The 25,500-nt window shown below is 47.1% G+C and overlaps 2 protein-coding genes across 4 annotated transcripts in view; one reads left to right on the plus strand and one right to left on the minus strand.

The window, feature by feature from the left end:
* Positions 1 to 7,257: 7,257 nt before the first annotated feature.
* Positions 7,258 to 25,500, minus strand: part of Rpl21 (ribosomal protein L21) — a 31,349-nt gene continuing 13,106 nt past the window's right edge. Inside the window, exons 1-5 of one of the 2 annotated variants that reach the window (XM_077703776.1) lie at positions 18,686 to 18,711; positions 18,340 to 18,476; positions 16,943 to 17,055; positions 10,466 to 10,616; positions 7,258 to 7,378 (exon numbers count right to left, since the gene is read on the minus strand). In XM_077703776.1, the coding sequence (XP_077559902.1) occupies positions 7,286 to 7,378; positions 10,466 to 10,616; positions 16,943 to 17,055; positions 18,340 to 18,468 (486 nt within the window). In that variant the 5' untranslated portion in view covers positions 18,469 to 18,476; positions 18,686 to 18,711 and the 3' untranslated portion in view covers positions 7,258 to 7,285. Of the gene's footprint in view, positions 7,379 to 10,465; positions 10,617 to 16,942; positions 17,056 to 18,339; positions 18,477 to 18,685; positions 18,712 to 25,500 lie in introns of those variants that run through there. The other variant, XM_077703777.1, reaches the window with a different exon arrangement.
* LOC144174839 (coiled-coil domain-containing protein 169-like) lies at positions 18,868 to 22,568 on the plus strand. Of its 2 annotated transcripts, none has more exons than XM_077703768.1 (7): positions 18,868 to 19,042; positions 19,110 to 19,195; positions 19,289 to 19,402; positions 19,561 to 19,607; positions 19,676 to 19,774; positions 19,848 to 20,002; positions 21,528 to 22,568. In XM_077703768.1, exons 1-7 carry the CDS (start codon positions 18,969 to 18,971, stop codon positions 21,697 to 21,699), a joined length of 747 nt encoding a protein of 248 aa, XP_077559894.1. In that variant the 5' UTR covers positions 18,868 to 18,968; the 3' UTR covers positions 21,700 to 22,568. The 2 variants fall into 2 exon arrangements, with proteins under 2 accessions (XP_077559894.1, XP_077559896.1); XM_077703770.1 differs by having other exon boundaries at positions 18,872 to 19,042; positions 21,543 to 22,568.

Here is a 25,500-nt window from a genome sequence, read left to right on the forward strand (position 1 = left end):
TGGTGGTGATGATGATGATGAAGAATGTTCTACTTTTTGAAGTGGAGCGATGGCATCCGTAGATGTTTGAGTGGCGCCCCCTGGCTCTGACGTCAGCTTAGGGACTCACGCCGCCGTCGTCTGCTACACTCCGCTTGTGAGGGGCAGCAGTGCCTGTGCTAGAAATCGCCCGCTTTGTTGCTGTAGTGAGTTAAAAAGCGTATTTCTAGTGACTCAGTTATTTTGCCTGCTTCTGACGCATCTGAATAATTTGAAGCTGTATCGTGCACAAGTTTGCAACACACGAAAAGGTAGAGAACAACTTTCTTTAGAGCATCGGTCAGAAGATCATGTGTAACTCGTCATTTCTAGCTTATTCGCGAGGATCAGCGATCAGAGCTTCTCGATAAGTATTCAGAATGCGTAGGCTTTCCTGCAGTATTTGTGAGATGCTCTTATGAAGACTCAGCCGACTCAGCCGTCTAATGCTATGCACCAAGCAGCGGCCCCTACACGCGCATCGCAAAGCAGGAATTCCAAAGCGGCTTTCTTCTATTTCTTTCGTTGTTGTCTTGTAACAGATTAATGTTTCTTGCTTTTTTTTTCTGCCCAACGCATTAATTTTTCTGCGCCGTCACAAACGTCTTATTAGGAGGTTTCGGGGTGTTTGGGAGGCTCACAAACATCGTGTGGATATTTCCTTCATGTTGTATGGCACACATTTCCTCCTTCACAAATATGGCTTTCATTACGGCTGCGTGCAAGAAGGTGAATGAATATCCGCAGCGTGCTTTGTTTATTCACATGCAAATACAATGAGAAGGTTTGTGCTACGCCACCGTGATCGCGCCCTAGACAACGTTCTCCACAGTACACGAAGGCGGCTTTTGTGCTCCGAATTTCTATCGTAATCATATCGTTATCAGAACGAACTGACGCTCAACACGAACAATGATGACATGATTACGGTGCTGAAGGCATGATATACTCGCTAACTAAAGCAATAAATAGTATACCTTCATATATTACAAGAATCGAAAGCGAAGAATAATTCCAAGTAGCTCTTTATTGCTTTTCAACCATTCCAGGCGCAAAGACCAAATCCTATTCTACTCGGGATGGCGTTCTATGAATTGAAGAAAATTACTTTTACTCTCTTGTCGTGGACTGAGGACCCGGCCCACTAACCAGATCGATTTAAGTGTTAAAGTTTTCTCCTCCTCCCCCTGCTCCTCCTCCTCCTCTTGAGTGCAGATTTCCTATAACGCAATATCGGGAAGATATGGCTGTGCAAAATGTACCGAAATATTCCTCCAGGCCTGAACAAACATAGTGTTACTGTAAAGTTAATGTAGACGTAACTCGTTTTGCTCAATAAACCTCCATACTGCTTAGATGCCTGGTATAAAATCAGCACGCGCCTATATCCACACTGGTTTATTTGGAACTCAACCTACAGTTTTTGCAGTCTATAGTGCATGTCGTCAAACTTTCATGCCTGGACAACGTAAAGTGATGTGGCACAACACGTTCGAGCGTTCGGCAAGGTTGCAAAAACTGTTTTACCTTACATATGATTACCGGGAATCGTAATGCCTTCTACCAAAGCCAACAGCCCTGAAGCCCTAGAATTTGTTTCGGTCTTCCATTTTCGCTGTTGTCGGTTATTAGCAACTAACCGTTCCCTTTGTTCGAAAGATTGCTTAATTGAGAAGCTGACGCCTAGCTCCGACTCTTCGCGCTCCGCACAGGACCGGCCTCGCAAGGAATGGGGCGACGCCGGCAATGTTTTTTCCGTAGCGGCATCCAAAACTATACTTTAACTGACACCATGAGCTAGTTGTATACGATTTTAAGCCTATTATTATGATAAAAAGTTACCCACACGCCAATTCTGGTGCGGACAAGCATCAGGCGTTGACCGAGCGCAAAGAAACAGCAGGGAGAGCGAGCCTGAGTGAAGCAGACGACAAATGCGAGAATCCCTAAGCCGACGTCACGGAGGCGCGCTTCGCAGCGCCGCCTGTGTTCGCGCTCACCGCCAATCCTGGTCGTATTTCTGTTGAATTCTGCCCTGCCACTATCTCTGGCTGTAATCACACATTATCGACTTCTTCCTACTTTTTTTTTTCACCAATACTCTAGCCGCGCTGCTTAGTAATACCAGAGTCCTTCAATGCTTTACTGAAGGACTCTGGTAATACCTACTGCTGACCAGTTAATGCAAGGTAAATTGTTAATGCTTCCATCAACTGCGAAGCCCAGTGCTTCAGGAAGTAGGACTTCAGCTGGCTGAGTCTTTCGACATTCTATTACATTGTGGTCCATTTTTCCTTTATTCCTGCCACATCCCACACATGTCTCATCCTGGGGCGAATATTTGCTCATGTAAGTTCGAGTTCTCAAGCAGCCAGCCCGGCCGAGCCTCAAAGAGCAACGCGCATATACTACCTTTATTGAATCTTAGGGTTTGCCGATACCCAGCTTAAGCTGGCAGAAAGGGCCGTGGCAGCTAGGGGTCTGCCCCAAACTACATTACGATGCTCGTAATAAAGTTTATTCTCTCTCTCTACCTTCATTGTCATAAAAGTTCTCTTTCCGGATCTCATGTTCGCTCGCTTTGTAGATTCAGAATTATTCCTTCTTTTCCATCCTCTCCATCCGCATGAGCGTCTCTGTTTCCTTCACTTTCTTTGTAACTGCCCCGCATTGTTTATTTGCCTGATAAGGTTATATTTAGTCGCTAGCTTTCACGTCCTCTTCCGCTATTGGGCGTCCACACTTTTGAGGTACAGGTACCTGTGCACTCTGGCTGCCCACTTCTCATCTAAATGTCTAAGCCGCTTACTTTGTGCTTCCCTCGCTTCAAATGAACCCCAAACCATATCGCCCACTAATGTGTCATTCGTAGCCTCACTACTCAGGTGTAGCACCGAGCTAGCACATCTGGATGGCTATAGGTTCCGCTGTCTCACCCTTCGAAAGATGCTCCTCTCCGTTTTCTTTCTGCCGACGCATGGCTCGGCTACAGCAGCGGCGTCCGCCGCTCTAGCTCGGCCGTGACCGACGCTGCTGCGTTCGGTACACCACCCCCACGAATTCCAAGTAATGGCTGGCAGAATCTCTGGTTTCACTCTTTGTAGAGCCACGCCTGTGAATTCAAGTGATGTCACAAGGGCAATTGTTGTGAATGTCGTTTAAAGCTTTGCTTTCCAACCGCCTTCACAGCATGGATCGGAGCCAATTTTTTCCACCCACCGTACCACAAACCCATAAGTGCTCCTTACAGCCTTCATTCTCCCTTTGCCAATTCCCTCCTTGCCTAATCACATTACCCACGCCCCCACCTTTACTCCGCTGCACCTCCCCAGAAGAAGACGAACTTCTCGCCATCGCTTTTGCCGCTGCTGACAACACATCCCTCGTCTGCACGGCCAATATCTACATCGATTCCAAGTCAGCATGCTACCACCTGGCTCAGGGTCTCGCCTTCCCCTCCTCACTGTCCCTCTTTAACAACGTTAAAGGGCCTTTTCACGTGCACTGGATCCCTGGCCACACAGACGTTGCAGGGAACGAACGCGCTCATCAGCTTGTCCGCGAAGCTCTCCTCTGGGCCCCTGTCGACGCTCGCGACACAAATCCTTGTCCTCCCCCTTCATTACCCGGCCACCTTAGCAGACCTTCTAAGCATACACTGCACGTTCCCTCCCCTCCATTCCGGGCTTACCCGTCACAAGCAAGCAGTCATTTGGCAGGCGCTAACATATATACACTGCACACACCCACTCGGCTCCATCTATTTCAACGCACGCCAGACACACCTGTCCCACTCTGTCCCCACTGTCTTATTCCCCCTACCCAGGACCAAGTCCTGTGGGAGTGCCCCCACAACCCTACCCAACCACACAATTACACCAGAGAGTGGCTGGCTGTTGTGGCGAGACTCCAAGAGCAACAGGAACTGGCGGCCTACATCATCAGTGCCCTCAGAGGCTGCCTGGACCGAAGCGGCTGATTCGCCCCACCATCCTATCAACAATAAAGTTTCTATCTATCTATTTATCTCCCGTCCCCCTGTTGCACCCCACCCACACGTAGTAATCCATCACTGGTGGCTCCTCCATATCTCTCAAGTGGGTTTCAGTCACAGCGTACACGTCAATTTCTTCCTTCTCGAGTTGGGTTTGTATCTCCATCCATTTTTCCTGCTTGCATCCGCCTTGCATGTTTATATAGTTTGCCAAGCGAGTGCAGTGCCAGCTGCGGCAGACCCGCACAACTCTGCATGGCCTCCGCGATCAGCTGGGAGGCCATAAACGCCGAGTCGGTCCCGCTGCGTCGACCGCCTTCAGTACCTGTGAACGCACCTTTGCAAAACCGTGTGCCATAACATTATTTGCGTGCATATCTACTACATACTGCAACGAAGTCATACAGAAATGTTTTGTCTTTGGGGGAAGCCTCCAGGTGAAACAGGGCGCTGATGGAATGCTGACGCCTTGCTGCCGAGTGGTAGGTTGACAAAACTGAGAATATTGTGTTCCCGCGGATTCTTCAAGTTTTTTTTTGATAATGCAGATATGAAGCCGTGGATTACATGCTGCTGTGTTGTACGAGCTCAACTAGTTGCGGTAAATACACAAAACTGCGTAATGAATTTGTTCACAAGGGCCCCTAACACAGCTATAACAGCGTAGTTTATCACCCAGTGGTTCTAGCCTGCTTCATCTAATATTCCATGTGCTTATATCGCCGTATTAAATACATATAACAAAGTATGGGGCAGACGCTTTAGTCACTCACGTTACCAAACGTTTCATTAGCTATTGGATAGCATAAAATCATCGTCTCTTCTTGCAAAACAAACTATGAAATTGTTGTTTAAGCCACTCAAAAGCTAAGAAAAATACAGGTACAACATGCAGCAATAGAAGTTACAAATATATGAACGTCGGACGAAATTTCACGTTCAAGGAGGTGGGAGGGAGGGGGAGAAACTTTAACCCATCCGTTGTGATTGCGGTCACTCCGGACCAGTGAGGAGCGTCTTCAAGGAGCTAAATTTTTTTCCATGGCTTTTGCTGCAAAGGTGTTGACGGTAATGAAACCACCATTTCTTTCTAACCGATGTCTCACGCCGGACCCGTTAGCGTTGAGAAAAAAAATCACCGAATATGAACATACTGTAATTTATTCCAATATGCCTATTAGATTTTATCCCTACCTCCTCCTTGCCCAATGAAAGTTCTTCCCTTCTCGCGAAGTTTCTTTTTTTGGGGCGTTTTTATACAGCTGGCGTGCTGGGCTGCACCTGGAAGCCCATATACAGTCGAACACGGGTATATCGAACACGGATATATCGAATTATTGTCTATATCGAACAGTCTGAACATCCCCTTGGAAATTCCATGCAAAATTATAGTGCTGTTGAACGCATGTATCGAACTCTCGAACACGGGCACGTTTGATATATCGAACGCTATGTGCCCCAAGTGCCCCTAGGGGCCTAGTGCGCTTCTTATGGGATGGATGCGATGATGATGGTAACTTCTCGCGAGTGCTGCCGCACTCAGTTTCTGGCATTTTTTCTGCGAGCATGAGCAGTTATTTGTGGTGGATCTCGCAAGGGTACCTATGTGGCGTGGTGTGTGATTCTGTCCACGGCCCGCGTTTCGGAGCCATGGTCACGGAAAAAGGAAAAAGTTTGGATTTAGAACAATCTTGTTGTACTTATAACGCAGAAGGAGAAGCAAGCAAATCTTAAAATTTTTTTTATGTTACATAAAGTGTGGTGATCGTTGCGCTGTGGCTCGAATTTACCGTGCTACGAGGCCAAATCGGCAAGCGGTATTTTGAAAAGCTCTCAGCGATGTGCGGAGTTTTCAGATACACTTTAGATAGGCATATTTCATATTTCGAATTATCGATATATCGAACTATTTCGCAATCTCCTTGTAGTTCGATACATCCGTGTTCGACTGTAGTGTCTTGGAGGAGGGTGCAGCATAGACCAAAAGCTATACATTTTTTCCTATCCAAGAGGCTGCAAAGGGGGATATTATCTGCCTTGCATTTCTCCTACAGAACCGAACTGAACGATACATGAAAAGCAGATAACACGTCGAGCCTGTACACCCTTGTAATATTTTGCTGTGTTATAATCGAAGTTATGAATTCAAAATCGCACTGGACGGAATACAAAGCCTCGAGGACTTTCCAGTCCTTGAGAAGGTATACGATCGTACGCTAATCTTATAACGTCAGTGCTTCCGCTATACACAAACAAATGTGAATTTCACACTTACATGTAACACCGATGTGGTCCAGTTAGTCGCAAGTGCACCGACATGGATGGGATAACCCGCATGGAAACATCGTGCAAGATGATATATTTTCACAAAACCTCTTGTGAATTCGAATATAAATTGCTTTTCTTTTGAAGTAAAACATGCAGATTTTGAAAAAGTGCCCACAGGCAGCCTGCACAAGCGTTTCTCTTGTGGGCGTCACACCCATACTGTATGCCTTTATTTGCCTTCTCATAAGAGTCCAATTCACCTGCAGTCTGTGGCAGAATTACTGCACAATCTCACAATCTCATACTTCATTTGAAACCCGAAAGGGGCAATGAACATGCTTCATCCGTGCTGCAATAACAGAGCACACCCCGAACAGGAATGTACTGGCTTGCAGAGACCGAACCAGTGTTGCACGTATCTGCCAAAAGCGCTGGGTGTTGCCTGTTGGGCACTGTACAGTGGCTATAGTCCCACCTACATCAGTGATTTTGCCGTGTTTACGATTGTAGTTCAGTTAAACTCGGTGGCTGTCAGCCACAGAGTGCTAGCACCACCACGTGCTAGCAGCAACAGTTTACTGACAGTGAAATAACCCCCTTAGCTATCACCCAGTAAGCTTTTGTCTTGTCCAAATTACAGGCTACAAAAACGAAGTAGGGTGAATGTCCACTGCAAAAATAACACATCGGCAGTCAAGGAGAAACAACTGCCGTTCAGGGCATGGTCGGGTGACGTCCCAAAGATACCGTGAGGCACGCCATAGTGGAGGGCACCAGATTAATTTCAGCTACCTAAAGATCCTTCACCGTGTATCAAAATCTTCACCTATGGGCATTCTCACGTTGCCCCTCCAACAGAAAAACGGCTGCCACAGCCAGGATCCCTTCAGCTGAGCAGACCCAAGTTGAAACAAATGACATGAGGCATACTGCAAAAACAGCTCTCAGGTGAATAATGGACAAGAAAAAGACAAAAGGCGCGCTGAAACGGCTTTATTGGTATGTTTAGGCGATGAACTCGTACGGCAGGGGCTGCAGCAGCTGTGGTTCCTGCTTGCCGTTGAGCTTCACGAAGTGAGCTGGCCTTGGACCTTCCGGCTGCAACATAATAAAGACCCCGTTACTGATGTTCTACGTGACAGCAACAGAACCTATATGCCGCTTTGAAGCACGTGATAGAGAATGATGGACATGGTACCGCAGAGGTTCTCACGAAGGCTTGAAAAAAGAAACCAGGAAATGGCAGGGACTAAAGAAAAATGAAGATTACACAATGCGCGTTTATTAAAACGTGTGGATTGGCCCCCAAGACGACTATCGCTGCGCCCAGTTTCATTTACTTGTCATAATTACTTCACAGTAAAGTTGCAAACAATACACAATTCCCATCTGCTGTGAATACGTGGCAGTGTGCACTGCTGTTAATACCTGGTGAAACTACCCCAAAATAAATTATACGAGAATTAAGAATTAGTTCTCAGGAAGTTGCGTGCATGTATCCTTATTTTATCAGAATACAGTGGAACCCCGATGATACGCCCCCCGTTCTTGCGTCATCCCGCTTCTTACAAATGATCTCCAAGGTCCTGGCAAACTCCATCAAACCAATGCATTAGAAACCCCGATTTACAATGCTAAGGTGCACACAGTCCACTAGACACAACGAACCCTGGCGGGGATAAACCGGTGCTTCTCCCACTTTACGCCACCTCGTCCCGACCTGTCTTTATTCTTAACCCCCGTTCGACACTGCTTGATATGCGAAGGTCTGCGTGCGGCTACCAGACCACTTGCTGAACAGACAGGGTACTCCTGAGTGGGAGTTTAACACTGATGGCCCCATGTGGCAGCAGTACACCAACCAAAAGAGAGGCCTTTGTTCAGGTGGCAGGCAGATTGTGAATTTGAAGCTCCCGTCGAGCCGCCCGAAACGCGAAAACACGACGCAATCCCTACATCTTTGCTCTCTGCTCATCAGTGTGTTTCAAAGCCACATTGCTCCTTTCTTTGCTAGTGACTCAATTCACGCGCAACCGCCGCAAGGGTGGAGACACGTTTACGTTGGCACCGCCGTTTTGGGTCACTAGCTGGCCACCGCAGCAAAACCGCACCATAATTTTTTGCCACAATACGGTTTACTTCTGAAGTATGAATCTTGTCTATTTCGCGTTGCAGAGTCCAGTGAGAAATGAAAACAGCGATGTGTTGAGCACTTCGGCCAAACAGCGACAGCACAGGACCATTCAAAGAGTGTCTCTACCATATACGGCAATGCCGCTTTTTTTTTTTTCTATCTCCGCCTTGCACTATCGTTCATATCGCTTAACCTTGGGAGTTTCATACTCGCATTCTCTCTCAATTTGCTCGACCACATCGGCTTGTATCTCAAGCACGCAAGGTGCGCGGCTGGCGGGCTGTAAATAGCACTGGATAGGACAGATGTGGCACAGTGCGCGGTGCTTGGCTGGCAGGCTAGCTCGGACGCCATGGAGGGGAGGGGGGGGAACAACATAGGCGTTACTTTTTTTTTTTAAACTTGGGATTTCAGCTAAACGTTCGCAAATCACGCGAGAATGCACTAATTATAGTAGTTCAATTAAGTTCTTGGCCCACCTGTCACATTAGACTGTCTACTAGGCTGACATTTACCCGCACCCGATCGTATGACACCCCCCGTCATACGACGCTTTCTTGCGGCCCCTTGAAAGTCGTATCATCGGGGTTCCAAGTAGTAAGTCCCCATATGTAACTCAGCACAGTTATCCATCCCTACAACTTCACCCACCTACCACCTTCTCAGTAGTGGAAGGGCAATAAATTTTATTATCGTATTATAAGTTTGAAAATTCAGCCAATGATGGAGCTTCTCATGCTGATTTTAAAATACATCATTATTTTTTGTACAGCTTTAATAGCCTTAAACTTATTTCATATACAATGGTCTTGCAGCCCTCGTTCAAAGAATGGAAGGCCTTTTTTTGTTTACCCAGAGCACAGCAACTTCTGTGGCCCACTCCACAATTGCCCAGGAAGCAAACTTGGCTTTCAGCATGCTGACTGGTCTTGGATCGTTTTCAAAGAAACCAGTCTTTTCATGGAATGCACTTATAAATTCCACAGCAGCGTCGACGGTAGGCCTAGCCGACATTGGAGCACTATCCTTGGCCGTTGCTTTTCGAAGCGTTTTTCAGCACCCTCCTTGATATACTTCCTGCCGCTAAAATCACGCCTTAGCTGGCTCAACCTGATGTGAAAATGCCGAAAAAGCGGCCAGGCATGCCTCTTGGGTCAGCACTGCCATCAGCAGCCTCGCGTTCCGTGCGACTCAAAATGCTCAACAGGTGCCCACTTCTTTTGTTTTACTTTTAAACAAAGATACAAAACTAGCGGTCATTGGACCACCAAGGGCACAGCTGGTACTACAAGGTCAGGCAGTGCTGCTCTTTTGCGCGAGGACTTTCCCGACCTTTGGAGACCTGTCACGTCAACGCCCTTTGGAGCATGTTTAGGCAATTCCACATGCAAATAATGCTTGATGTTTTCAAACAAAAGTTTCTAGTACAAGAATGACAACGCAGCTTAAAATAACCGAAATTTTTTCCAGACGTAGCTCCCCCGAAATGGAATTCATCCGTGCAAACACGAACCACTAACATTCGCCTCCCCAAGGAAACTGCATGCGCACCACCACCAAGGAGGGTACATGGTACCGCACAGTCCTGGTGAGGAGATCAGAATGGGAATGCTTTTGCCCTCTCTTTGGAGGCACAGCTGGCAATTGTGTGTGTCGTGTTCTTGGTCATGCCATGACCACATGAAACGAGGACAGAAAAACTGCACCAAGGTAAATTGAGCACTAAGCCCCACTTGGCAATTCCGACTGCCACCCTTGCAGAACGGCATGTTGAGGTCCAGGGTTGGACGGCATACTGTTTGGTCAGGCAGCACACTACAAAATAAGAATCACAGGCCACCGACCAAATAAAAAAACAAGAACTGACGTTCCACGAGCAGTAAGGTTCCCCTGTTCACAAGTAGCACTGCCTTTGACTTGGTCAGTGACCTGCAAATCTTTGAATACCAGGGCATGTTACGCAGCGTTGGCCGGAGAACTTCATGGCCATTTGTGCCACTTACTACGCTACCCACAGTTCAAGTCGGCCACAGTGCGTGCGACCAACCCACCTGTCGCTTGCAGGACACCCTGATGCCGGCCTTCTTGGCCTCAGCACGGATCTCCCGGTTCTTCTTTGCCCTCTCCAGGAACTCCTGGCGACACTTGGAGTGCTTCACGTGCTCAATGCGCACGTTGATCTTCTTGGGGATGACGCGATGCCTGCATCACAAACCACCGTTCAAAGTCAGTGGTGGTGACGACATGAAGCACAAGATTTCTTCAATACAAAAGCGACAGTTTTTCACTTCCACTCTCTGGGTGTTTTTTCTAAGTTCTTGCTAGCACGAAACAATTTGTCACAGCTTGACCAATACCCATACCTGCCAACCTGTGGATCTTAAAACTTGTAGAATTCCTACAGCCAAGTAAATGTAGGGCTCAACTTTTTGTAGTCACACAATAAATGCACTTTGCTTGGTGAGGTTCCATGCACAAATGTCCGCAATACCAACTGTGTCCAGAATCTTGCATTCTGAGACCTGTTCTGGCAGATTCTTGTGCCGGCACTGTGCCATGATTGTAATAATGTTTCAAATACGCATAGCTAACTATCTTTATAATCTTACTTCTCATGCCCAAAACTGGCAACAACTGGTATAGCACTAGGAAATATGTGCTACAAAATAAACAAGCCGAAGGGGGTGTTCGGCGAAACAAGCCTTTTGGCTGCATTTTTCCTATTTAAACTAGAAACTACATCTGTAATAAAAGGAGGATTAAATGTGTGTACTGCTCATGCTTAGCATTTGAAAATATGGAAACAATTGCACAATCTTGACAAAATGCAATCAGAACAGCTGGAATTCCATTGCAGTAATGACTAAATAGTTGCCACATTACAATACAATGATTTTCAAATTTCAACTTAGCATATTAGTGCAGGGGTGGAACAGGCAAACAAGTCAGTAGTTATGCAAGAAAAGTGCCTTGGACTATCTGTCAGATAGATTAAGGCAGTGACAGAGGACACCACCACGAGCCTTCCGACTGGACTTCTTTCACTGCTGGCAGCTGTTGAATGAGCTGGTCAAGAGCCGGGCCTAACGCCGCGAGCTCGTGTGTCGAGAGAAACATTCTCAGGTAGGTTGAGGGCATTCTGGAAGGCTTTCGGAGGTTCACTTTGTGATGCAGTTTCTAAAGAAGCAATAAGTATCCACAAGTGTCACGTCTACACCACTGGCCAATGGAGCTAGTGCATGCCCAAAGGCATGTGCACTTTGTGCAATGAACACTTCCCAACATCGAGAAGGGCAGGGCTGACATGTTTTTTCAGCTCCCTTTCGGCGCAGCTTGGAGCAATTGATGCAGCAGTTCCACCACTGTTACTGTCGACTTAGGGGGGGTCGACTTAGAATCGAAATCGAACCGTCTACCGCTAGTAACAGCAACGAAAACGAGAAATCGGAGGTGCTATGAAGTGGGGACAGCTTTGAACCCTCGTTCCTATGGTTATGGTCTAAAGTGTGAACCGCATGGGGCGTTTTCTGCTCGCAAAAATGCGCCGCGCTGTCGCTGCCGCGAATACCATCCGCATGCTGCGTGCTATGCGATCGGCGGCGGCAACATGGTGGGGTCACCAGCCGCGAAGAGGTGCGCGTAGCTCCAGCGACCGCTTCTAACCACTCTTTAAGATATCCCTGAAGGCACAAACGAAGACGTTTTTGCAGGAAAGGAGCTGATAATGTGGTCAAAAACGACACTATACGCCTCGAGCGCGGCCTGTAGGGGCGCCACTGAAATCCCCCTAGCGGCCCGTTTCGAAAGCAGGCGCGGGAGTCCCCGGCCCACTCCCCCCTGTCGCCGTTGCTTTTGGGGCTCGTTCAAGACAGCGATTTACAGTTTGTTCGCGTTCGAAATACCGAATAACGTGGAGCAGGCACTCTGTTTGCAAGCGTGGTATGTTCACGAGAGTATAAACGTTTATGACGCGATCTTAGTGAGATCTATATGAGGGCCGGGCGTGTGTCACAGGCCGCGGCGTTCCGAAGCCAGCATTTGCATGCAGCTGATTGCAATTCCGCTGCATGCAAATGCAGCGGAATTGCAGGAAATTGTTACTAGCGACAATTTCCTGGAACTTTTGGATTTTTACCTGCATTCCACAGTGGTTAATTTTGAGGGCAAACACTATGCTCAACGTAGTGGAATTTGTATTGGTTCTTCCCTTGCCCCCATCTTGTCCGACTTGTTTTTGAGTGCCTTTGACAGCCGTGTGAGCTTGTCTTTAGATAGTTCGCTTGACCTCACCATTTGTAGGTATGTCGACGACTATCTTATTGTAGTGAATCGGGGATTAGCACATCAAGATTTGATAGTAAAAAATGTGATTAACACCTTCAGTCAGGCGTCAAAAGCTCTCAAATTTACGTGTGAGTTGCCTTGTGATAATAAAATCCGCTTCCTTGATTTGCAGCTTTCGTTCAGAGGAGGCATGCATGTTTGCTGGCAGTACAGCCCGAGGGCGCAAAAACAGCTTCTTCCCTTCAATAGTGCGCACTCAAAACTAGTAAAAAGGGGTGTAGCGATGACGTGTATTCAAGAAGCCTTGAAAAAATCGTGCGTTCACAAAGTGGAGGCTAGTTTCCACGACCAGATTTTGAGGCTAAGCCGGGCCCATTTCCCTTCTTCGCTGATTTCGAGCGTGTGTGAGGCTCTTTTACAAAAGGTGAGGCGAAAAGATAGCCCTGACGAACTAGATAGGCTGGCAAAAAGAAAAAAGGTGCACGTCATACCGTATTTACACAGGGTCTCTCATAATGTAAAGAAAATGGCGCAAAGGTACGGGGTAAATGTCGTTTTCAGCGCCCTGGAAAAGTTGTCAAAAGTTTGCCCAATGATGAGCAAAAATCCGAAGAAAGAATCTGAACCCTGTGCAAAAAACCACGCTGTTCGCTACACCGACTGCAGGATGGGTGTAGTTTATGAAATTCCCCTGAGCTGCAAAAGAGTGTACATTGGGCAAACTGGAAGATGCTTCAATGAGAGGGCAAGGGAGCACAATTGGGCAGTTGAAAATAAAGCTGGTGGCCACCTATCTGATCACTGCAAACGATGCAAGTGTAGCCCCCTGCTAGATAGGACAAAGTTCTTGCGGAAAGCACGAGGTAGGCTTGAGCGCGAAATTATGGAAGCTCTTTTTATTAGACAGGCAGGGGATAACTGCGTGAGTACTCCGTCCTTATCGCTGACTGATAAAGAAGTGGCTTTTTTAAACACGTGATGCATTTAGACGTGACAATTGCTTCTCGTTTTTAGTTTTTTAGTTTTGTGTATATAAGCAGCATCTTTTTCAATAAATTCTAGTTGGAAGTTCGGCACCGTGTTGTGAGTTACGTGTTCCTCTCGTCCCTGTTTTAGCGCCGATTAATTTTTAGCAGTATGTACCAACTCGCCCACATCAAGCTTTTGTTACCCCGAAACATATTTTTCTACGACGTACATATTCGAAGCAAAGCCGCATTTGTTGTCTGCGCTGCAAAACGAACCAACCTCTTACAGTGCCAATATCAGGTCTAAACAAGGTGACAATAAATAGAATTCACTTGTGCTGACGTGTTCGAAGGTGACAGCGGTGATATGCTGCTGCCATCGCAGACGCCCGCAAGAGCGGCCAAGAAGCGCGCAGAACCGCCTCCCCGAGTAGCTCTTGTTGGCGTTAGAGCGCTCTACCAAGACGCAGCTGTTTTTTTTTAGTGCCCTAAACGTGCAGTTAGCTTACAGACGTCACCATAACAAGTTGTTTAGAGCGCGGAAAGGCAAAGAGAAGCGAAAGAAAACCAAAACACTGCATGACCACCTATCAGCCACGCAGCGCTAATCCCGCAAACGCCGCGGAGAAGCGGCGGCAGGCGGCGCAGCGATCGCGAATCTCGAGGCGTATAAAGCATTATCCGCGCTGCTAGGGAAAGCGCCAATCATATATCCGCCACCGCGGTAAGCCTAAATATCTCCGGCGGTGCCAGCCGGCTGCCCCGAGCGCTTTCGCCATGAAGAGCGCGCCTTCCCATTAGGGCAAGTCGTCAGGCTCTTCCGCGCTCGTCACGCGTCATACCGAGGTAGAACTTAAAACGCTTAAAAGCAGTAGAAGCAAAAGTCGCCCGCGCAACACCGATGCGCACGAATCGCGTGCAAGAACGCTCAAGAAGCGTTTTATTCGTCTCTAATAAACAAAATGAGTATCAGCGAATCCCTTGATTCAATGCGCGGCACTAACGTAGCCCAAACCATATCACATTGTTCAGTACACTTCCAAACACGATGGTTGCTCAAAAGTAAATCGCGCGCAGCCGCTTCCGTCAGCCGCCATGTTTGTTTTGGTATCGCGCAGCAGTGGCCGCTGCCGGTTGCTTCGATGGTTGTCATCTCGCAGTGAATGTGTTCTTCCCACTCAACCCACGGCGCATGGTTATTCCTTGTGCTTAGAGAAAAGCTGTTCTTTTTTAACATCTACCGCGCATACCGCGAGCGCACGACTTTTGCGGGAGCATCGATCATGGTAGAGCGTAGAGCCGCCGTGTGGATTGATGGAAGCGCTTCTCTTTGTGATATGATTTTCTAGGCAGCGCTCGCTTTTTTTTTAGAGATGCAATTTTTTTGGGTCGACCTACATTCGAGTCTACTTGCAATCGTGTAAATATGATAGTGGTATCATTTTGGCCCTGCAGACGCAAATACCGCAATTGTGCGTTTCACGGAGTTAATGCTACGATTCAATTAATTCGTGGCTACAGAAGTGACGTCACCCTGTTATTCGTTTTGAAATGGCAATCGCTAATTATTCGCACTAGGGAATCAACATATATACAGTCGAACACGGATATATCGAACTCCAAGGGGATCCCGAAATAGTTCGATATATCGATAATTCAAAATATGAAGTATGCCTATCTGAAGCATACTTCTGAAAACTCCGCACATGACTAAGAGCTTTTGAAAGTCGCTACAAGTGGTACCTCACCGATTTGTTCCTCACTGCACGGTAAATTCAAAGTCACACCACTACGATAACGACACTTCCACATAAAAATAATCTGTAAGATTCACTTGCTTCTTGTGCATCACAAGTTCACAAGGCTGTTCTAAATCCAAAGTCTTCCGTTTTTCCGTGACCATGGCTCCGAAACGTGGGCCGTGGACAAAAATACTTAACACGGTACATGGGTCCCCTGCGCGATCAACCACTGAAAAACGCTCAAGCATGCAGAAAAAATGCCAGAAACCGAGTGCGGCAGGAGAAGTTGCCATCATCATCACATCCACCCCGTAAGGAGAAGTGCACTTGAAGGGGCACTTGGGGCGCAGCGTTCGATATACCGAATGTGCCCATGACCGAGTTCGATACACGCGTATAACAGCGCTATACTTTTGCAAGGGATTTTCAAGGGGATGTTCAGACAGTTCGATAAAGACAATAATTAGATATATCCGTGTTCGATATATCCGTGTCCGACTATATATATATATTTATACGGCATAGCCACACCGTTCCCTTCTAGTCAAATGTGGTACAATTTGTTTTCACACTCTTTCATTAGATCGCAATACTAAACATTCACAGATTTTCACATTAGCCCGACATCCTCACTTTTCACTTGTTAAAATTATTCTCTCCCGCTCCATCCATCGCGGCACAAGTCCGTGTTTCTCAAATGTGAAATTAGGCAATTGTTAAGCGATCCACTTTAAACCAGGGAATTTTGAAAGTTTGTATTTCTATAAAATTCATTTCAGCCGTGACCAAGCTGAGGTTCAAGTGCCCTAAAAATCTCCACAAGCAATCGCCTTCACACATAAGATAGCACAGAAAAACACAAAAAGTTAGGCACACTGCCACTGTCAGAGGGTGCACCTTGTACATCACATTTGTGGTAGCAGAAACTGTGCAAGCACGAGCTTAGATTCTTTTGGGGGAGGAGGCTATTTTCGCAGCACACCCAGCCCTACAAAAACAGGAATGAATCATCCACAGGCCAGAGTTAACGAGCAAAGGTGCAGTTTTCAGTAGTCACATAACACTCCGTTGTGCGAAATAACACCCCTTCCCCCTCTGCACGCCCTGTAATATGAAAAAAAGTAGTAGTGGCTTAGCTCTGCTATGCCAGGATATACGTAGCGTGAGCTAAGATTCAGCAATCCAGTCCAGTCCTGTCCAGGCTCTGTTCCTCGTGCATGCTCAGCACGGCTCTTCACAAGCCACGCAAAACTGCTATCAAGCGGCTCCGGTGCAGCGTCAGACTTGGCTACTGTGCAATGGAGGCGCACACCTGGGCACGCACCAGCGCGTCTGCCGCGGCTATGACGCAACACAATCCACTTTAATGTCCCTTGAGCTTGCGCAGAACGGCCCTTCACGGCACACGCGAAACTGCTGAACCTTGGCCAGTGTAGCTTACGCTACAAAAATTCAGGTAGCTGCAGGCTGTGTAATTCATAACTTGTGCAACTAACACACTGCTGAACGACGCATGCCCCCATGCCCCACATACCTCACACGCTTGTTGACAATGACACCGAGTGCGTGGGGTGTAACGTTGAAGACCCGGCCAGTCTTCCCGTGGTAGAACTTGTGTGGCATGCCTTTTTGGAAGGCGCCATTGCCCTGCATTGCAAAAAGGCACGGTCCCAATCCCGCAAAACCACTCAAGAGACACTTTCCCAGTCAGCCATTTACTTTGAACGCCGCCCAATAATTCCTGTTATATACCTCAAAAGGTGCTCCTTCGTAATCGAGCTCAATGCAAAATTCCAGTTCAGCTTCTTGAGAAAAGAGCATTAACCCTTTAGACACAAATAGACAGCAAGACTGGATACTGCACGGCTTGCGACAAAAAACAACAAAAAAGCTACACTGGCATCCCAGCTTCCTCTGGTGTTGGATTGTGTTGGCACCACTCCTTCAAAAGCTTATGGGTAGGCATATGTTGACGCCGCTGCAATGGGAACAGGTGGACCAGCCATAAGCCTCCAACACCACTGTTGCTGGCTAATCCCAGAGTGGGTAAGAGTGACCACTAGGGGCTTGGTATGTTGACGCGTAGCCTACCTGGGAGTAAGCCTCAGCCATAAGCTTCTCATGGCAGCTGAAATTGTCGAACAATAACCAACAGTGGGTACTGGAGAAATGTGGGTGGATACGTCGACGAGGCAGCCAAATGGAAGACAGAATTGGTGCAACCTTAGGTATGACTTCCTAGTGCTGCAAGTTTTGTTTCCTCTTTCGACAGCTCGTGGCACAGGATAAAAGGTAACTAGACGCGAAATTTCATTAGTGGACTACCTGCAATCGCAAGCCAATAATTTTGTTTTTAAAAAACTACAGCACGTTACTTTCCTGACAATTGCTAATTGCTTCCAACCGCCGAGAATACAAGCTTTGCGTCCGGAAAAGTTTAGGTACCCATCCGTGTATCTTACAGCCTCACAGGGAGTCGCTGCGACAGCCGTATGCAGAAATATACAAATAGTAAAACATGCCATGGGGACACAAAGGGAAATATACAGAAAAGGCTCCTCGAACTTCATTCCCTTCCGAGCTTCGTTGATTTCCTCTTTTCAGTTGCCCGAAGCGGAAATCTGTTCATTATCTTACGGTCTTTTAGACGACTTTAAACAGGCTCCATAAGAATTGAATGCCTTCGAACTTGCGCCGCCTGCAGCCCATCTGTTTACCCGACGCCGGAGTCGAGCCGTGGTAACCATAATCGGGCCTCATAACCTACCGCTTGAAAGTTATTTCGCACGCTCCACAGTTTAAGCGCATCTGTACTCCTCAAATGCTATTGAAACATCAAGCCACCATAGGGCTTGTTACGATATTACAGCAGCATTTATCTAACCCGAGCTCTGCGTGAGGGGCCGTCACACGGCGCCGGTGCACACTCACCTTGATGTCTACGTAGTCGCCTCTCTTGTAGACGCGCAGGTATGTGGAAAGGTGCTCCACACCATGCTTCCTGAAGTCCCTCGCGAAGAGGTAACGCGTTCCTCTCCGGTAACCCTTGGTGTTCACCATGGCTCAACCTGCACGGACAGATATAGGCCTAATGTGAAGTTCCCGTCGCAACACGTGCGCCAAGTGACCTAGTAGGACGACACACAAGGGCAACTGTAGCTAAAATTCAATTTATTATATAGCAATAAACATTCCCGCTTCATTACATCCGAATGAAGTGCACTGTTTTTTACAGTAAACTGTTAAAAAGTTAGAAGCACGAAACGTGGCTACTTACTGCCGTGGGAGAATAACCCAAAAGAAAGATCCGCAGCAAACTTACTTAAAGTTTCAAAAAACTAGCACTAAAAAACAAACATTTAATATTTAAAAAATTAACTTATTATTTTTATTGCGCAAGAATAAACATTTTAATAGTCACTAGAACATTTTTAATATTCGATAACCGGTTAACCGGGCTGCAGCAAATGGCACAGCAACCACAACCATAGCAACGAGACCCGCTGTAAACAAACAATCGGCGGGCTAACAGTACCGCTGTACGGTTACTGCCGTCAAACATGAGACTTTCACCCGAGATCGATGCTGAAATCAAGCGTCTAAAGTCTGAGATAGAAAATGAAGAAAAAATGAAGTGCGTTTGCTGTGGCAAGGGAAGCAACAACATGTTTTACCGGCACATTTTCTTTCGTCTTTGGCAGATACATGCTGGAGCAGAGCATCAACGACCTTTGCAAGACGGTAGAAGCTCTCGAAGTTCAGTCTCAGAGTGCTGACGTGAGCGACGGTGCGTACTTCACCCACGCAGCCTATTTCAAATAATTACTCGCACTTTCACCCAGGCCTGTTCATTTCGCGCGTCTTCACTTCGCGCGCGCAGAGGACGAGTGGAAGGTGCGGTACTACACGCAAGTTGAAGTCAACGAGCAGCTCGAGCATCAGCGTGACTGGTTGAGAAGCAGGGCGGAGGCGGCGCGCGTGAACAACAAGGAAGGTGCGGGGCCAAGAGCCGAGGGAGAAGTTATGCCGAAGAAATCAATCGATTGTTCACACTTCGTTATCGCATATGCTAAAAGAAAAATGAGCACGTTCACCAGTTTTCAGTCCCCGCTATGACTTCATTTGTGTTTGCTTCCTATGCTCACCACACAGGTCTTACAGAGTACTTGGCTGATCTTGACCTGGACAGCTTAACAGAGGCAAGTTGAGCATTCCTAAACCATATCTACAGCATCATCAGGTGCCAGCTGAGCTTCCTTTGTTTCAGAGCCAGCTGGTGCGCTACTTGAAGCAGCTTGAGAAGGACAGAAACGCTGTCTACAATGAGATAAGAGACACCGAGTGGAAGTTGGACCAAGAGTCAAAGGTGTGACGATGCAACTCTCTCAATTTATCAGGGTGCAAGTTTCTGTTGTTCTGACGCAGCTCTCCTGTTGCAGGCATTTCACAAGTTTAACGACACCAGAAAGGCTTACATGACAGAGATCACTGACGCTATGCTGAACTTGGAGTCGCTTAGAAATCGTATTAAGATCGTCGACATGTCCGACCCTGGTCCACTGCTGAGCAAATGCCCAAGGCACCTCAAGTACCTGTAAGTGTAATTTGCTGCTAGCTACTTCTTAACAGTATTGCCACTGTTTAGTATTCGTTACTGGAAACACCGTATGTTTTACGAGCTCCAGCAAGAAGTTGCTCAACGACCCATCTTCAGGCCTGCAGTGCTAGCAATCTATTCCAAGCATGTCATGTCTAGTACCGTAAGAATGACATGTTTATTTTTTTCTATTAACACGTGAAGTTATGCGAACCAGTCTCTTCTGCCACTATGCCGCCCTATCAATCATCTCTTCCTTTTGCCAATATCTCCTTTCTACGAGCAAACCAGCATTTTTCCCCACATCACACATTTGGCATTGCCTGCATTTTTTTTTAATTTTTAAACAATGCATACCACAGTTACCCATAAGCAGCTAGCCATTTTGCAGCATATCTAGTCAAGGCCCACTCAGTGCCAGAACACTAGATTCATGCATATGTCATTTTATAGAAGTCTGATTAAGGTTTTGCATGCTGATGCTGCCATTGGGCTGTAAGGCATGCTACCAAGGAGGACTACAGGTTAATTTGGACTACCATAATTTCTGGTGTGTAAGTAATGGTTTTCTTTCTGAATTTTTCACCCGTGCGTCTTATAGAACAGTGTAGCTTAAATATAAAAAAATCCAACCTCATTGTGAAAACTCAAAAAATCTTTTTAAAATGTTCAATAAGAGGCTGTCACTGAGCAGCGATCATTTTAACTGTAGAAAGGGACACAGTGCACAGTACTACACAGATGCCCTTCCTCCTGCATCAGGGCAAGCTATGGAAAAGCTTATAAGCTTTCTTTTCATTCATTTTTTTTTTTTGCACAAGCAGCATTCGCAAAGCCCCGTACAGTCCCTCACAACGGTTGCATGCTACCCTTTTTTTTTTATTGCACCTTGCAGATAATGCGGCGGCACCATTACCAACCCGAAAGGTACAATTGCCTCTAGTGTGCATCTTTTTGTTGCATGCCTCAAGTAGCATCAGTGCGTCTTATAAACGTTTGTTTTCTGTTGTTCGTAAAAACTGTTGTTTCGAGGAGGGTGTGACTTATGCTAAGGTGCACCTTATAGACCGGAAAATGCAGTATGTGGGATTCACATAGGCATTTTTGTTTTTCTCGATCCTTCATAAAAAAAGGGCAGCCGCAACGACCAGCAATTCAACCTGCCACCTCAGGCTCAGAAGCATAGTGAAGCTACTGAGCCACCGCGTCAAGTAGCCAGTACAGCTTCTTTTATACCCCGTAACAATAAGTGCTCTTTGATTGATACAAAAAAGATCTTCCTGCGCTTTGAGCAGTTCTTTTCAACACTTACCCACATCCGTAATCACTCACCGGATTGTCAGCGTACTTTTCTGTGATGCTAACTTGCAGAGTTCACAGTTTTGTTGATACTCGAATTTACTGCATACTGAAACCGCGCTTGGTGCAACAGCCAGCTAGTGCAACTCCATCTTTGTGTGTGTGTTCTTTACGACGCCCAAGTAGCTGACCCCCGTGACAGTCGTGAAGGTAATGCCAGCAGACGTGCCTCTCGCAGCAACATCCTGCCGGATCAGCGCATCATCGACCCCCGCAAGGGCCCCATCCGCAAAACCGCCGCCGTCCGCAGCCTGCCCAAGCTGGCCTCGCCAGGCCTGCCTCCGCAGGAGGACGGCACAGAGCAGCAGGGGGCGTCCGACAGTCCACAGGACTAGTAGGCACTCCACTGACTCGCTGCAGCACTCATGTGCCGGCTACCGTAACCATAAACTAACTCGCACACATTGGTATTCGACCAGACATGACGGGAAAGCCTGCACGATTTCTTTAGAGTTATGCATTCCTTTATTCACAAGACGGAGCACCCGAGTGGCAGCGTTAAAATGCAGCGCCTTTATCGATAGTGCAAGTCAACACCCATAGAGGAAGCAATCGGTTGTGCAGAAAGTTCACTTGCACTGGTTAGATACCGTCCAGTAGTAAACTAGTTCAGGTAACCCACCGGCTTGCGCTTGTGCTTGATTATTTTAGTGGCCTACTCCTTTCAAATTAGTTGTGGAAATTATGTAAGGCAGGCTGTGAGGCTAGTTTGTAAGACAGGTTGAACTTGAACTAAACTATAAGAGTGCAAGGATGAGGCAGTGAGTAGACAAGAGAAGAAAGACACGATCAATGGCCTTGCCCTTAAGGTGCTAACATGATGTGTTCATCATCAGACAGCGCTTCTCATTTAGGATTTTGCACTTTTTATCGCTTCATTGTGCTGAAGCCGGTTCACGAGTGCCATGGTAGTGTAGAAGAGTAGCTCATATGTTTCTATTAGTTTGAGAAGGTGGGCATCCTTTATCTCACTTCACCGACCCTTGTTTGAAGCTATTAACAATTCGCCATCCTGAAAACACGTTTTGAGATATCTTGATTGACGGCCCAGCACAAATCCCATCACCAGGCTCATTTGTTTTGTGGCAAGGAAGTGCTATCTGTTAGCGCGTGAAAAACCAGCATTGTTGTTGGTGCAGAAAATGCTACTGCTGTGAAATGTAAATAAAAAACCCACTTGAATTCGTCTGGGAATCGAACTGGAGTGGTGGCCAAGTGCATTACCATTGCAATACCTCAGCATATGTTGCCGGCAGCGAAGCAACGGTTAGCCTAGCACGTGCCACGTGACAGGTGTTTGTGACGGCACGTGAGTGGGATAGGTGAACGCCAGCTATGGAGAACTACGACTTCTGGGAAGCTGTGGTGTGATGTTTTGCCAGTCTGCCCCGCGAAGCAATTCCCGCCGCAAGATGAAGAAACAAACACAGAGAAAGAGAGACAAACACGAAGCAAAGAAGCTGCAAAAAAACCTTTGGTAAGTATGACCAGGAGAAGTGCTCTTGCTTTCACTTTCGAAGCATGTAAGCAAACCTAAGTGCCTTCGACAAGTTTTTTGACACCTCAATCGTGCCACCACTATGTGGGCACCTGTTTAGTGTTTCAGCTTTCGTATTTATTTCCAATAAGCATCACCATAATTCACTGCCATTTTGTACTGTTGTAGGTGCAGGAGGAAGAAGCTTAGAAAGCGTGGCAGCAGCAGCAATCTTACACGCATGCGTAATACAATCGAAAATGACTGATCAAACCTCACTTGTAAGTAAGCGGAGTACGTAACTGCCAAAACACTGCAACAGCACAGCACAGCTGCATGCAGTCATAGGTTTTTGACCTGTAATGAAAAAAAGCAAATACTGCTACAGTCGAACACGGATATATCGAACACGGGTATATCGAATTATTGTCTATATCGAACTCATAAATTATCCCCTTGAAAATTCTGTGTAAAAGTATAGGAATTCGTACGTTTATATCGAACCGTATTTTTCTCGACATCGGGTATATCGAACGCCGCGGGAGCTGGTAGGTGCTCTTTGGCGGTCGCTCCACCCCCGATTGAGGTTGAGGAGGATGTGGAGGAATGCGCGGGCATGGCGAAGGTCGGGTACAGGAGGCGACTCCTCGATAGGCTTTTGATGAACCTCCGCGTGGACACCGAGCTTAAGGTTGACCTTCTGAGAGCCATACATATGATGACAAGCGCTTGGAACGGCGTTAAGAAGGAGACCGTGGCCAACTGCTTCCGGAAGGCAGGCTTTGTGACGGCCGAACTTTCCGAAGCTTGCGAAGACGGCGACGACGACGACGAGTGCATGGGCGACACGTTTCGCGAGTTGTCGTCCCTTTTCCCGGCTGCTGTTCCAGCCGGAGTGTCTGCCGACGACTTCGTGAACGCTGACACCAATGTTCAGGCTGTTTCGAGCCTTGGTGACGAGGATATTGTAGCTGCGATCGCAGGAACCCAGGCCGATAGCTCGAGTGGTGAAGATCATCCGGACGAGGAGGCGGCTACACGATCGTACTCCGCGGGTGAAGTGGCCGCTGCGTTCAGCTTGATTCGCCGTTGTTGCGGCGACATGGAAGGAACTGGGCTGTCGCACCTGGACGGCCTCGAGAAGATTGAGACCAGCGTCTTTAATTTCATTTCCAGGACGAAGAAGCAGGCCAAGATCAGCGATTTTTTTTTCATGGAAATAAAGCGTCCTGTTGCGTCGTGAGTGTGGAATTAGTTGTCAGTCTTGCATGCGCCCATCGGTAAGTGATCGTTCACCATAGGTGAGGTCTCAGAGCCCATATTTTTTATATCGAATTTTTCATATATCGAACTATTTCGCGATCCCCTTGGAGTTCGATATATCCGTGTTCGACTGTACTCTAAACTGGGCATGCTACAAATTTGTGCTCAGCTTTTAATTCAGCTCTCCATCTTCTTTGAAGCTGTGCATTGACCGAACTAGTTGTTACAGTAGCTTGCATTCAACCGTGGTCATTCAGTGGCCAAGTACATGGTGCAGCTGCACATTTGTAGGTGTGCAGGTTGGGATTTTATTGGGGGACAATTAATTGTTTAAGCTATTCACAATTTGCCATACTGAAAACATTTTTCGAGATACCCTATTTATAAGCAGCACGAATCACATCACAGATTCATTTGTTATGTGGAAAGGAAGTGCTATGTTCTAGCTGTCTTAAGCACAACACTGACCAATACAGGAACGGGACTCTGGATATGGAAATTACCAGCAAGTTCATTTGAGCAACAGCAAACTGACTGGTTAATGCATGTTTCAGAAATGACACCATAACCTACCCTAGCCTCAACTCCAGTTTCCAAAAAAGGAGGCAAAACAGGAAGCAATGCACATGCTATACGTCGCAGTCCCAGGAGAAGCGTGCCCAGCAAGGCTCGACCAGTTCTCCTGGCTGGCCGCAGAAAAAATCGCAGGGCCGATCGCAGAGTCACTTCCGCTTCATGGCTCTTTGCACAATCAGCGAGCAGGTGCAGCGCCGCCTGTGACGGAGCTATTTTAAACTCTTCTAATTAATTAACCACGCATTCCACAGGGCTACCAGTCATGTCCCAGTTAGTTTGGTGGTACATACTGTACGTTCAAAGTAAATTTAGGTGCAGTTGCTCTTTAAGTGTAACTACGACCTACTACAACTGCCAAGGATATTCAGCCAACCACAGCAGTCATGTGTCAAGCTCCCAATCAAGAAGATGGTGCTTCAATCTCTGCCGTAGTCACTTTTTTTAAAATGGAATTTCTGAAGCTGCAGATAATGGCACAGCGCATCTCAGTGGACACATCTGCAATACGGACACGCCCCTTCCATTTACCAAAAATTGATTGATTGTGGGGTTTAATGCGCCGACACTACACTGGCAATGAGGCGCGCCGTAGTGGAGGGCTCCGGATTAATTTTGACCACCTGGGGATCTTTAACGTGCGCCAAAATCTTGAAAACACGGGCGTTTTCACTTTTTGCCTCCATCAGAACAGTGGTCGCCGCGGCCGGGGATCGAACCCGCATCCTTGGGCTCAGCAGCACAATGCCTTAGCCACTCAGCCACCACGGTGGGTCATTTACCAAAAACGGATAACCTTTACGTAGCTCGTTACCCAAGACTC

The sequence above is a fragment of the Haemaphysalis longicornis genome, unplaced genomic scaffold (assembly GCF_048455015.1).
Source record: "Haemaphysalis longicornis isolate Haplotype H1 unplaced genomic scaffold, Haemaphysalis longicornis Haplotype H1 scaffold_3, whole genome shotgun sequence".
In the NCBI taxonomy this organism is placed as follows: Eukaryota; Metazoa; Arthropoda; class Arachnida; order Ixodida; family Ixodidae; genus Haemaphysalis; species Haemaphysalis longicornis.